Source organism: Ostrinia nubilalis, chromosome 27 (assembly GCF_963855985.1).
Source record: "Ostrinia nubilalis chromosome 27, ilOstNubi1.1, whole genome shotgun sequence".
Taxonomy (NCBI): Eukaryota; Metazoa; Arthropoda; class Insecta; order Lepidoptera; family Crambidae; genus Ostrinia; species Ostrinia nubilalis.
Genome location: NC_087114.1, coordinates 6,387,389 through 6,401,476, shown reverse-complemented (window position 1 = coordinate 6,401,476; position 14,088 = coordinate 6,387,389). Strand labels below are relative to the sequence as shown.

The 14,088-nt window shown below is 38.4% G+C and overlaps 1 protein-coding gene across 1 annotated transcript in view; it reads left to right on the top strand.

The window, feature by feature from the left end:
• LOC135084803 (diacylglycerol kinase 1) overlaps positions 1–13,881 on the top strand; it is a 91,837-nt gene extending 77,956 nt beyond the window's left edge. Inside the window, exons 9-24 of the mRNA XM_063979542.1 lie at positions 235–359; positions 657–733; positions 1,176–1,336; positions 1,864–1,977; positions 2,460–2,551; positions 3,002–3,136; positions 4,095–4,248; positions 5,531–5,617; positions 6,563–6,653; positions 7,286–7,388; positions 7,854–7,940; positions 8,657–8,812; positions 9,322–9,520; positions 10,008–10,103; positions 10,710–10,822; positions 11,255–13,881. Coding sequence (XP_063835612.1) covers positions 235–359; positions 657–733; positions 1,176–1,336; positions 1,864–1,977; positions 2,460–2,551; positions 3,002–3,136; positions 4,095–4,248; positions 5,531–5,617; positions 6,563–6,653; positions 7,286–7,388; positions 7,854–7,940; positions 8,657–8,812; positions 9,322–9,520; positions 10,008–10,103; positions 10,710–10,822; positions 11,255–11,347 — 1,883 coding nt within the window. The 3' untranslated portion in view covers positions 11,348–13,881. The remainder of the gene's footprint in view (positions 1–234; positions 360–656; positions 734–1,175; positions 1,337–1,863; positions 1,978–2,459; positions 2,552–3,001; positions 3,137–4,094; positions 4,249–5,530; positions 5,618–6,562; positions 6,654–7,285; positions 7,389–7,853; positions 7,941–8,656; positions 8,813–9,321; positions 9,521–10,007; positions 10,104–10,709; positions 10,823–11,254) is intronic.
• The last annotated feature ends 207 nt before the right edge of the window (positions 13,882–14,088 follow it).

Below are 14,088 nucleotides of genomic sequence, written 5' to 3'. Positions count from 1 at the left end.
AATTTTTTTTAAATCAATTAATGTTAGTCATTAATTTGAGTTCGAGATCTAGTGATTTAATTCATTCAAAATAACTACAATTTCATTTTTACACTAAGACAAAAACAGAAAACTGATTGTTAAATGAACTATTTCGTAAGACGAGTTGCACCCGTTGTACCCTGAAATTCCGCACTTCCGTATCCAACTCCTTTCAATGTACAAGCTAACTCTATAAATGTATTTCACTTCCAGTCATGTTCCGTCTGTATGACACCGACGGGAACGGAGTCTTGGACACCAATGAAATGGATTGCATCGTCAACCAGATGATGACCGTCGCCGAGTACCTGGGATGGGAGACGTCGGAATTGAGGCCTGTAAGTTTCCTCTAATATTAGGTATTTTTAATTGCCAAAACGAATGTGTAGCCAGTATAGACGTACCCAAGGGGGGGGGGATGGATTGCAGGACATCTCACAGAGTCGTTTAAAGGAGGTAAGTCAAACAATCTGACCTAAAAAAAATCTGAAATCGGTCAGAAGCTGGTTACGACTTGCCCCCCCTAGGCCAGAAGCTGGGTACGCCCGTGGTAGGTGATAACTTACGACACTGTAAAGTAGCTTCTTACTAAATGAGCCTGTAGATGATAATGTTTTGTTGATGCAATTTTTCAGATTCTGCAAGACATGATGGTGGAGATAGATTACGATGCTGATGGCACCGTCTCGCTGGATGAATGGAAAAGAGGAGGGTAGGTAAAATTCTAGATCAGTGGTTCTTAACCGGTGGTCCGCGGACCACTGGTGGTCCCTGGAGGCATTCCAAGTGGTCCACGAAGACATCGTAAATAATCGTAATAAACAAGTGACATGACGTGATGAGTCGAGTCAACACAATGCAAACGGCGCACAGTAGGCGAGAAATCGACCTCCCCTTTCATAGGACTTTGAAAAAAAAAATCAGTGGTCCCCGACAAGACAGAAATTTGGTAAAACGGTCTCTCGTGACTTAAACGTTAAGAACCATTGTTCTAGATGTTTAGCTTTTTTATTAGCAAGTCCTTTTCAGTTATACACATTCCAAATATTGCTTGACCATAGGTAGGTAGGTCTGCTTTGACGAAACCAGAATCAACTATTTTTGTTTGATCACGTATAAAAGTTACACCCTGTATATTGTTTGAATTCTTCCAGAATGACCACAATCCCACTGCTGGTACTACTGGGCTTGGACACGAACGTGAAAGAGGACGGGGAACACGCGTGGCGACTGAAACACTTCAGCCGGCCGGCGTACTGCAATCTGTGTCTTAACATGCTGGTCGGGCTCGGCAAGAAAGGACTCTGTTGTATATGTGAGTAGAGCTCATTTTGATTTGTACCTTTAGAATCTATGGGTTCTCTCTTAATTTTGCTAAGGTTTAGTAGATGCAATAAGATTGAACTGTCGATCACAAACTTGCTTGACAAAATGCACTGTATTTAATATGTGGCTAAGCTAGTGTATGTTCATGTTCCCTAACTAGACTGCATCTCACTTAACAGTGTGATTGCGGTCAAATACCTGTCTTGTTATGCATAAAAAAAACTTCGAACTCTTCGATGTTCTTCTGATTATTATACGATGTCCTATGAAAGTTAATTTTCCACCGGGACAAACTTGACCTTCACTGGTTAAGTTTTTATTGGCGGTCAAGCTGTATATTAGTACTGCTGTGGCTACACATGAGTTGCAGCGGTGCTGTGGGAACGAAATGTGGGAATAGTCCCGTAGATAAAACCTGATAGTTTCACTCCGGTTAAACTGTAATAAAGTGGAAAAATTAAATATCCCAAACTCCATTTCCAGTCCAGATTTTTCTATAACATGTTTGTTTTCCAGTCTGCAAGTTCACAGTGCACGAGCGCTGTGTGCAACGCGCGCCAGCGTCGTGCATCGCGACGTATTCCAAGTCCAAGCGCGCGTCTGCTGCGCTGGCGCACCATTGGGTCGAAGGTATGTGTAGAACATCTTTCAAATTATAGACTGACCTTAAACTACCTACTTGTCAAGTATCAAATAACTAAGACAGACTTCTTATTTTATCTTATCTTGTCTCGTCTCGCCCATCACGTCTCATCTCCACTCATCTGGTCTCGTCTTTTTTTTTAACATCGGGAAACGCTTTGCGCGTACCAACTGGTCGATGGGGACGGTTAGTGGGCTATGTAGGATTCTCCCCGCCTGCTCACTAAACCACCTTTAGTTTAGCCTACCCACTAAAACCCGATGGTTTCCACCGGAGCCCCATAGAACGGAGCTGCGAGTTATTGTCCTAGCTCGGACATTCGTCCGCAGCTCCGCCTCAGGCTTCGAGGCAATCCCCAATCCCCTCCAGTTGTTTTTATAGAGGTTTTCATGTAGTCACACCTCGTCTCATTATCATCTCAACTTATATTGATTCCAGTATTTAATAATACGAAATTATATTTTTTCAGGTAACTGCCACGGTAAATGCGCGCGGTGTCGAAAAAAGATAAAAGGGTACAACGGCATCACAGGCCTACACTGTCGGTGGTGTCACATCACTGTAAGTTTCACTATAATAACTTGTGCTAAGTCTAAAAAAATTCAGATGTAAGTCAAAAGAAAAAGAAACTGCTTAAAAAACAGGATTAAAAAGATTTAAAGTACTGTAAAAGATTATAAATCATGGTTAGGTATAATAAAGAAAGTGTTTCAATATGCAATGAGTACACAATGTATTTTGAAACACTTTGTTTTGTATGTACCTGAAAAGAACATTAATTTTCAACTTTAATTGGGCACTGCTTTTTGGGTATCAGTTAAAGTAGTTTTTTCATATTCTGTCTATCACTAATTTTGATTTTTTATCATTATATTTTATTTTTATTTATAAATAAATATCTTTGGACAATCTCACACAGCGCCATATTATAATAACATCTATGTACTGTTAACTGTGTAATTATTAAATATGTTTTGATTTGAGAGTAAATTAAACATTCTATTCTAACAGCTGCACAACCGCTGCGTGGGTTCGGCGGGCGGCACGTGCCAGCTAGGGCGGCACGCGCGCCACATCCTGCCGCCCACCGCCATCCGCCCACTAGTGTTGGATCGACAGCGATCACTGCCGCACCATGCACCGCACACACAGGTACACAAACGCGGGTACACTATACTCGACACAAAGACTCGTGGCAGGCAAGGCCATGAGTAATTTTTGAAACAGAGGTGCACAGTAGCCATCATTTTAATATAATTATTACGTAATATAAATAACGCTATGCTTGCCTTTGTGTGACGTCACGTATAATCAGTGTGAGTTCGAGAAAAAACGTGATATGTGCTGTTTTATAATTACGCCGCCTGCCGCGAGTCTTTGCGCCGAGTATAACACGCGCGCCACATCCTGCCGCCCACCACTATCCACCCACTAGTGTTGTACCGTCAGCGCTCGCTGCCGCATCACGCGCCGCACACGCAGGTACAAATAGCACGTGCGGGTACAAATAGCACGTGCGGGTACAGTAGCACATCACCCATATACACAGGTACACTCTGCAAACTCGGGTACATTATAAATAAATAACTCGAATAAATGTAACTGCCTAAGGCGGGAAACCAACCCACGACCTTAACGGACCTTTCGCTTAACGGACGAGCTACTTAGGCTAGCTCTTCCATCTGAGCTACTTAGACACTGGATGAACCAGTCCATTTACAAGTGTAATACCTACGCTGTTACGGCCCAACAACAACGCGGTGGTTGGTAGTACCATCATAAACATCCAACAGAAATATTGTTACAAATATTTGACTGTCGGTTATGATAAAACAGCTCATTCAATAGTCATTAAAATTTCTTAGCGTTTACAATCGCTCAAACTAAATTATAAATAACTGAAAAAATCGAACTGCCTAAGGCGGAATACACCCCACCTCTCGACACGCTCATTTATGAATCAAAAAGCTGTAATACCATAAATGAATCAACTATCTCTTTCCAGAAATCAATCCCCACCTCAATATCGCTGCCTATCTCCATCTCAGCGCCTCCAGAAGAGAAGAAAGAAGAGAAAAAAGAACACCGCGCCCCGCCCATTTCGTTCCAAATCACGCCGCCAGATGGCAGCTGTCCCCTGCTGGTTTTTATCAACCCCAAGTCAGGGGGACGGCAAGGGTCCAGAGTGTTAAGGAAGCTGCAGTATATTCTGAACCCTAGGCAGGTCCATGACATCGCTAAAGGAGGTCCTATGCAGGGTAAGTTACCAACATAGATCATCATTCATCATCATTTCAGCCACAGGACGTCCACTGCTGAACATAGGCCTCCCCCTCCCTCTTGCAACACATACACTCAACATCAAATAAACCGCACCTTCCGCGACGCGAACTTTAAAGATTTTCTTCTGACACAATCATGGTACCCCAACAATATTGGTGTTATTTGAAAGCCCAATTAATATCCTTAAAGAAAAATACATTTCATTTCTAAATAAATGATTAACATATACCATAAATGTGACTTGAAAATAGACCTCACTTTAACAGTTTTATAGTCATAAAAATGGCTATAGCGTAACTACCTATTTTTTGAAGAAGTGACTCTGGATCCTTTTAAAGACACATTTTTGGGGTTAAAACCTTTCCTTTAATGAAATAAAGTTTAGAACTAGGCTTTCAAATGGTACCAATGTTGGTGGGAAGTGGGGATGCATACGTTTGATAAGTGCTTGTCGCGGGAGGTGCGATTTATTTGATGCCGAGTGTAGATACGCGAAGATTGTAGTTTTTTTGTACCTATGTATTATATTATGCCTGAAAGAACGAAATGCTAAGGGATACAATTTTATGTATATATATGGGACAAGGCTATTCCAGTTCAATAGAATTCTAGACTATTCCTACCCCTCGTTCCCACCGCTGCAACTCCTGTGTAGCCAGGATCTACAGCTTGACCACCATTAAAAACCCAATCAGTGGAGGTCAATTTGTCCCGAGGGGAAGTTAAACTGTGATTGGACCCGCAATGAAATTAATCAGAAGAACGTAGGAGTTCGAAGTTAGGGTTCGACTTCCTTCCAGAGCAAAGCGGTTGACAGGTGACAAAACAAAGGTATCCTAGTAGGTATCACTGCAACTGCGCCATTCGACTCCCGAGTCCCTGCATCTATGTGTAGTATCTTTTGAAGGCGATATGTTTAACATCCAGTGGGCTTAGGACGTATTGGATATCCTTAGACAATTGCACAGCGTCATATTGCCCCAAACTAAGCCTAAACGAATCTTCTTGCATGGGCACCAGACCACACAAACTACGTAACAAAATTCCAAGCTTATTATCTAACTAGCGGCCGCCCGCGACTGCGTAGGTACGTGGATCCCGTTTTACCCCTTTAGGAGTGGAGTTTCGTAAAATCCTTTCTTAACGGATGACGTCATAACATCTACTTGCATGCCAAATTTCAGCCCGATCCGTCCAGTGGTTTGAGCCGTGCGTTGATTTAGATTAGATGTTTTAAGTCGAAAACCTTGGTTCCAGGTCTCCAGATGTTCAAAGATGTAAAGAGCTACCGCGTCATTTGCTGCGGTGGTGATGGCACCGTCGGTTGGGTGCTAGAGACTATGGGTAAGTAACTATGGGTAGCTTAACCCAGTCAATGCCTGAGGTAGTGGAGCGAAGCATATAAATCTGAAGGAGATTTGGAGTCTCGCTGACGTTTGACGTCACAAAAACACCCTCCTCTGCCGCTCATATACCTCAGGCACTGACTGAGTTAAGAGCGTTTACGCGAAGCGCGGCGTTTCAAGGGGCATCATTGGAAATGATTCGCGCGCGGCGTTTTTTAATAGTTTTCAAATGTTTATAGCAAAACAATAACAATGAATTATATATCGTTTCAAAGTAAATATTTTAAAGAAGATGTTATTTTATTATATTAAGCTATTTTTATTTTGAATTAAAGAAGAATAATGGTGTAAAAATCACTTAGATTTTTGGGTATTACACGTTCTTTGAATTTGTGATTTCTTATTGTAAAATGCTTAAATCTAAGAATTTTCTCAACTAACTATTTGCCTAAGGACCTATGATATAGGATATAAATGTTTGTTATATCGTTTTCACAGTATTTTTATAAAAATTTCAGCTTGTAAACTGACGCTAAAGTGGAAATTTGAAAACCTGTGTGGACTTATCTTGATAGAATTCTTAAATACTATAATAATCGAAATATTTTCTCAACTAACTATTTAGACGACGAAATTGCCTAATTATTTATGCCTATAACATATTTGTAATGTAACTGGTTAATGATTGTAACGGGTTGAAAAAGTACTGTTTTTGCGCCAAACGGCGTAAACGCTCTTAAGCTACACATACTTATACATAGATACTATTTTTTCCACCTAATACGGTGCGGTTCTGGTAAACATGCGCGAAAGACATTTAATCCAAAAGCGCGAAAGTCATTTGCGCGCACGGATACGGATACTTACCACAGAATAAGTAGTACTTACCTGCGCGAAAAGACATTAGCGCGAATTTTGAAAGTTCTACCCTTTTCTCTTACAGATAAGGTTCAAATGGAAACGCAGCCTGCAGTGGGGGTGATCCCCTTAGGTACGGGGAACGATTTAGCGCGATGTCTGCGGTGGGGTGGGGGGTAAGTTAACTTAATTACCAAAAAAGTTTAAAGTATTAGGACCCTTTCCCAAGACAATTCAGGATCCAATAATGTGGGACCCCGCAAACCTGGACTGTCGTGTGAACACACATGGTATATAGTTATTTAATTTTTAGCGTTAAGAGTCGCATCTCAAACTAATTTTAAAATTATAAATAACTTGAAAAAATTGAGAGATGGAAGAGCAGTCGCCCGGCAAGCGGAAGGTCGTGGGTTCAATTCCCGCCTTAGGCAGTTCGATTTTTTCAAGTTATTTATAATTTACACATGGTATATGTTTGAAATTAGAAGTAAAGAACGAATCGGTTTTTGCGGGATACTGCAAACGGGATGTTCGTGTGCCATCTCGTTTTTTGCACGGACTGTTTTTTGCAGGATTCCGTTTAGCAGTAGGTACCTATACGTGTTATATTAAACGTTTATACATGACACCCGTGGGAACAAGCCTATCAAAAGCCGTCAACGGGATCCTGCATAAAAAAAAACCTGCAAAAAACGGGATGACTCCGTTGGAAAGAGCCCTTAGGTTTTCATTCAAAATTTTAGAAATGTATTACGTCATCATAAAAGTATAATGATAAAGCTCTTACATATTTTGTTGTTACATTTAGGTATGAAGGAGAGTCGATCCACAAGATATTAGACAAGATCGCTCGCGCTAGCACCGTCATGATGGACCGATGGCAGATTGACGTGGAAAACACTGCGATGGAGGTAAAAGATCTTTCACCTAAATATAAAATGATAATGATATTAAAATTCATTCATAGTGTAAAGTCTGAATTCTGTTATTTTTGTTTTTTTTTTCATGTATTTCTTTTTAATTGACAATAAAATTATGATACTTAACTAGTCTAATACTTTACTAATTTATATGGAATACTTTACTTTTCTTTTTTGGACTATTTTACTATATTAAGTTTCCACCTGATCAGTGATCAGTTACATAACGTACCTACAACTGAACAGCAAAAATGACAACTGATCACTGATCAGTAACTGAAATCTGCAGTGATCAGTTAGGTACTCCAAATTGTGTAAAATTACTATGTTTGAACCAAATAAACAATTTTTCTTTCTTTCTTTCTGTTTCTTGTGTTTAGTTTCTTTTCATCGTTTTAAAACGTGGACTTTCGTTTATTAGTATTCGTTTGTTCAATCCAAATATTTTCTTTTCAGTGCGATCTACCACAGCTACCACAGTCAGTCTCTCACCCAACCACGGTTCCGTACAACATCATTAATAACTACTTTTCTATAGGAGTGGTAAGTATTTTTAATTTTTATTTAATATCTATAAAACTTATAGGAATTCAATGTTATAAGCGCTGGTCATAGCACACTTATCAACTCGGAAAGGGATCAACACCTTTCGCCGCGAAGCGTGGCGTTTACGTTACGGTGCGGATGTGCGTTATAGTACGGAGTTTCATGCAAATAATAGGTACTTACCGCCTCAAGTTGATACGGTTACGATTCGTTTCCGGGTCGATAAGTGTGCTTCATCCTTCAATCGCCGTTGTAAAGTGATTTCTGAGTTGCTAGTACTCGTATACTTATATGGGGGGCAGGCCCCCCACTGCGTGAACCGACGATCTGGTGAAGGGGACTTGTTTGTCAACTCACACCTGTCAAACTCGCATGCGGGTGCGAGTTGGGAAATTCTGATTTTACATATTATTTTTGTCGTCAACTCGCACCTTTCAAAAGTACAGTCAAATAAAAACGAATTGAAACTAAAAACTTTAAATAAATCTATACAGTTTGTCCGGGCATTTGACGACCCACTATTCAAATCAAATTTACTACATTGTATATGACTATTTGAAATACATTTTGTATGATATAAGAACCCTGGTCGCGAGAGGTGCATGGATGCGGGCGGCGCAGGACCGGTCATTGTGGAAATCCTTGGGGGAGGCCTTTGTCCAGCAGTCTTATGGCTGAAATGAATGATAATGATTATTTTTTATTCTGTTCAGGATGCGGCAATATGCGTCAAGTTCCACACCGAGCGGGAACGGAACCCGGACAAGTTCAGTTCCCGCATGAAGAACAAGCTGTGGTACTTCGAGTATGCTACGTCAGAGCAGTTTGCTGCTAGCTGCAAGAACTTGCACGAGCACATTGATATTGAGGTGAGTCAACAATATGGTCGACCACAGGCTGGAAGACGTAGCGTGGGCAGGCCTCCCACTAGGTGGACTGACGATCTGGTGAAGGTCGCGTGAAGAACCTGGATGCGGGCAGCGCAGGACCGGTCGTTATGGAAAGCTTTGGACGACGCCTTTGTCCAGCAGTGGACGTCATTTAGCTGAAAGAAGAAGAAGAAGTTTTTTTTATAATGGGTGAAGAATACGCCACGCGTGTTTTGTTTTCGATGCCTACTCAAGGAGATGAGGGAACAGAGGGCCTAGTGTGAGTTTACATCAAAATTAAATGTGTGTGTGTAAAATAATGACATTAAATGTATGACGGATTGTACAGCGCTAGCGGAAACGTTCAAGAACTAAAATTTTCATACATTTTTCTAACGCACTCGCTAGTGAGGATGTTTGATATAAACACACACTCAGGCCTCAGGTGTAACTCAGACTTGTCCTATTTTATTACAGTCAGTTTAAACAAACAAAATTAACCTTTTCAGTGTGACGGCTCGTCGTTAGAGCTGAACAAAGGGCCGGCGCTACAAGGGGTGGCACTTCTGAATATACCATACGCGCACGGGGGGTCCAATCTATGGGGGGCCAGCGGGGCCCATCGGCGGGGGCGCTTCCCTAACGCACAGCAAGGTAACAACATACGGGACTATTCCCACCTCTCGTTCCCACCGCTGCAACTCCTGTGTAGCCAGGATCTACAGCTTGACCGCTAATAACCCAACCAGTGAAGGTATTTGTCCCGGGGGAAAATTAAACCACAATAAACTGTCATTGGACCCGCAACGAAATTAATCAGAAGAACAAGGAGTTCGAAGTTAAGGTTCGACTTCCCTCCAGTGCAAAGTGGATGACAGGTGACAAGACAAAGGTTACAACCATCATCAACCTTCATGTCAGGCTTTCAGCAGTGTCCCAAATGGAGAAGTTCTTAGCCTGCATCTCACCTGATGGAAAATGTGATATTCTAATGTTTTTGTAATGATCAGGTCGAAGATGGAAGCGACCTTCACTTTAGTTAACTTAACTCTAACTGTCGAAACATAATAATAATATTGTTATGGCGACAGATATTTGTAAGATGGTGATTCCTAGTCTAGACCATAGAGGCAATTCAACAAATAATAAATCCAGTCTATCAGTAAATAATAACTAGTAAGCCTCTTTATAGGAGCGTCATTAACGAATTTATGTTTTTCAGATATTGGGGACAAGCTGATCGAAGTCATAGGTCTAGAGAACTGTCTACACATGGGACAAGTGCGGACAGGTAAGTGCGACTGTTCCGTACAATTATTGATCAACTGACGCGTGATCAGTATAATCAGATTAGTAATGATCGTAAGTGATATTACAACAACTGTTCGGTACAATTGATCAGCTAACGCGTGATCTGTATAATCAGATCAGTAATGATCAGACGTGATATTACAACAACTGTTCCGTACAATTTTATCTGACGCGTGAACAGTATAATCAGATCAGTAGGTAATTTGATCAGCTGACGCGTGATCAGTATAATCAGTAATGATCATACGTGACATTACAACAACTGTTCCGTAAAATTATGTGTGTTATATGGTAACTCTATGTGTGTTATAAAATGTTGTTTGTTTACCTAACAATAAAATTAATAAATTGATCAGTTGACGCGTGATCTGTATAATCAGATCAGTAATGATCATACGTGACATTACAATAACTGTTCAGTAGGTACAATTGATCAGCTGACGCGTGATCAGTAGGTATTAGGTAGGTGCCTATTGTTAGTTGTTCGAGAAATTTAATAAAAGCCCCAAATTTTTGCCTAAAATACAGGGTGATTTTGTAATCAGTATCAGTTAATACATAGGTTTTTCTTTCACTTATAATTTAGGTCTACGTGCATCGGGTCGGCGACTGGCCCAGTGTAGTTCTATCACCATCACTACCAAGAGGACATTCCCCATGCAAATCGACGGGGAGCCGTGGATGCAGCCGCCGAGCAAGGTTAGTATTTATACTGAGCTTTTTAAGAACCAAAGTGGTTTCAAACTAAGATCGGTAGCGATAAAATTTTAATATTAAATTTAGTCTGTCAGACAGATATTTAAAAAAATATTGAACACGTATTTTTTCTTTCTTTTTTTTTTAAATAGAAATGTCGTTTATCGTTACTATTTTGTACAAAAATTCGAACGGGCAAAAATTGTTTAACTATCAAACACGGGAGTTTGGAAATTAGATTTCTAGAATCCTTTATTTAAAGCTGTATCTTTGTTAAATAGGGTCACACCGCCTGTTCGCGTCCTCTCGTTTTTAAAAACAGTTTTCAGAAAAGTCATTCGTCGTTAAGTTTTAAATACGCTTGAATAGAGTGGTGGATGTGAACAGGCGACCTTATAATCTAGGAGTTTAGTGATTTTTTCCATTCTTCTACAGATAACGATAACCCACAAAAACCAAGTACCAATGCTGATGGGACCAGCCCCAGAGAAAGGCAGGGGATTTTTCAAGCTCTTCACACACTGCTAACCGTCTCTTTTACACCTCGAAAATTTACAAAATACTCTGAGATTTTTTATCGATCTACCCTCGGATACAAATTATACTAATATGTATAACGGGCGTCTGTTGTGAGTCGTTGTTTTAGGTACTTAAGTATCGTAAAAGTAAGTAATGCAGATGAGTTGCTTTACAGTAGCAAAACTAAAAGGACGAAGCACACATCAACCCGGAAACGGGTCGTAACTGTATCAACTCGAGGCGGTCAGTATTCTCTGTATAAAAACTTCGTACTGTAACGCACACTTATCCGCACCGTAACGTAAACGCCTCGTCTCACGGCGAAACCCTGTAAATAATATATTTTGATGGTCTAAAAAAAGAGGATTATTAAAGATCTTGAAACATATTTGGGGTTAAGCTCAGTAACTGACTGTACTTTACTGTACTGTACTCTAACTGTACTTTCTCATAAGATATTCAATCAAGAAATAAATGTTAACTTTCTTAAGCCTTTAACGGGCATAAAAAGTCCAAATTTTTCATTGTTTTGGACCTTCAGGCAATGGAATAAAGTTCAAAATGTGGTGGGAACTATATTCCCACTGCCGTATAAAGGGACTCCTGATCAGCTGAGAATAAATATCTACATATTAAAAATGGAGATCACCAGTCCATTAAATTATTTAACTTACTATTGATCCATATAAAAAGTAAGTAAAAAAAAATGAAAAGTAAAAACTAGTTTTGTATAAAAACCCTGTTACGCTATTCGACACTGCCTGTCGTTGTAATGTAACAATAATATTATCTAGGAATTGATGAATATTCTATGAAAAAATCTGCAACCGAACCTGATTTTGAGATTGAGAATCTCTCAAACGAATATAACTTTTTATAATAAAACTGTCAAACGTTGCGTCTACCCAATATCTGAAAATCATAATATTTTTAAACGTTTAGATATAAAATATAATATATCTAAAATGTGTATCATAACATAAATGTTCCTTAACTTGTAAGTATTTTATTTATTTATTTCACTAATAACATTTTAGAAATGTACAAATATTTGCCATTTTAGATCGTGCTTTTGCGACATTAGTGATTCTATATTAAATATTTTATACAACAAAGGTCTGAAGATACATCGATGCCACATCGTTTATTTTAATCTTTATAACGTAATAAACACAATAAAAAAATATTAAGGTTTTGTTATTGTACCTACTGATCACTGGTCAGCAATTAACTGATCACTGGTCAGCAATTAACTGATCAGTAGGTACTCAGTAATAAAAATACTGAAGTTCGGATCATTTGATTACAGAACAGCATTTTTTTGTATTTAAATTATTTGCATTATTGTAGTTGACACTAGTAACCAACAATTTTGGGGCAGAATAATACCACGGCATGCAATATCTCGGTATTTCAATATCAATATTATCTATGAGGGAGTTTTGACAGGTCATAAATATGACGATACTTGGTTTGTGGTGTCAACTTTACCAATTGATTGTAAAAAGAAACAATTTGCATTAGAGGCACAGAATGTTTTTACGGCCTGGTTAATAAATTGACGAAAATTATTAGCTTTCATTTATACGTAGCAGTCAATGCAAGTTTAGTTAAAATAGATTTTAAATGCTTGTACCAAATACCTGACGTCCATTTTGCAATTCTCGCATAGAATCATAGAATATTTAAAAATATTTTGGAAAATTTAGATGATAATGTACCTAGATGTTTGATGTATCGAAATCTGTATAGGACTTTTTAGTAATTTATCAGTTCGGATGGTTTGAATTTACTAAATTTTTCATAATATACGAAGTAAAAATAGTAATTTTAACCGCCGTAAATGTAGCGTCAGAAGCAGTCAAAATACGCGTTAATTTTAATTATTATAATATTTAATGTAAATGCAACCTTGATTGTCATGAGTGAACAGTTGTTCAATTGTCACGAGTGAACAGTTGTTTAATTGTCAGCTGCCACGAGTGAATAGTTGTTCAATTGTCATGAGTGAACAGTTGTTCAATTGTCAGCTGCTACGAGTGAATAGTTGTTCGCCAAGAGTGAACAGTTGTTCAATCAGTTGTCACGAGTGAACAATATTTTAAGTGAGTAAACAAGGGGTACGTTTTATATCAATGATTTTATTAGTTTACCGAAATACGTATTTTAAATTTTAACGATGATTTTAACGAAGTATTTTAATGGAATTTTACAGGTCTAATTTTATACTCCATCGCTTTATTAATAAGGTTTCGTAATATTTATTATTATTAATTTATAATTACTATTAAATAGGTGAGTATGATTACATTGTTATTTAAAATGTTTTCTAATAAGATGTAAAAGATCTGGTGAATTGAGCTGAAAGTGAGTCTCTGAAATTATTTGTGTAGTTTCAAAATTTAAATTAAACTACTTTTATTGGAATTTTTAGTCCTGGTATCTATATGGTAGAACATTTCGTTAACATAAAGTTATCGATTAACGAACGATCTTAAACATTTACACCAAAATTTTTTTAAAAATCTAAGTTTTAAATTCATAGTCATTTTAAAATACTAGAATTGTTATTTTTTGTCAATTGTTTTTTTAAGTAATCATTTACTTAGTTATTATTTATCAAATACATAACAGTACAAGTACAATAATTATCATAATAAAAGATTGTTGTTATTATTATTAACTTAAATTTTAATTGAAATTTGAATTTAAATGAATCAGAAAGAAGCTAATAATATTATATTATTATT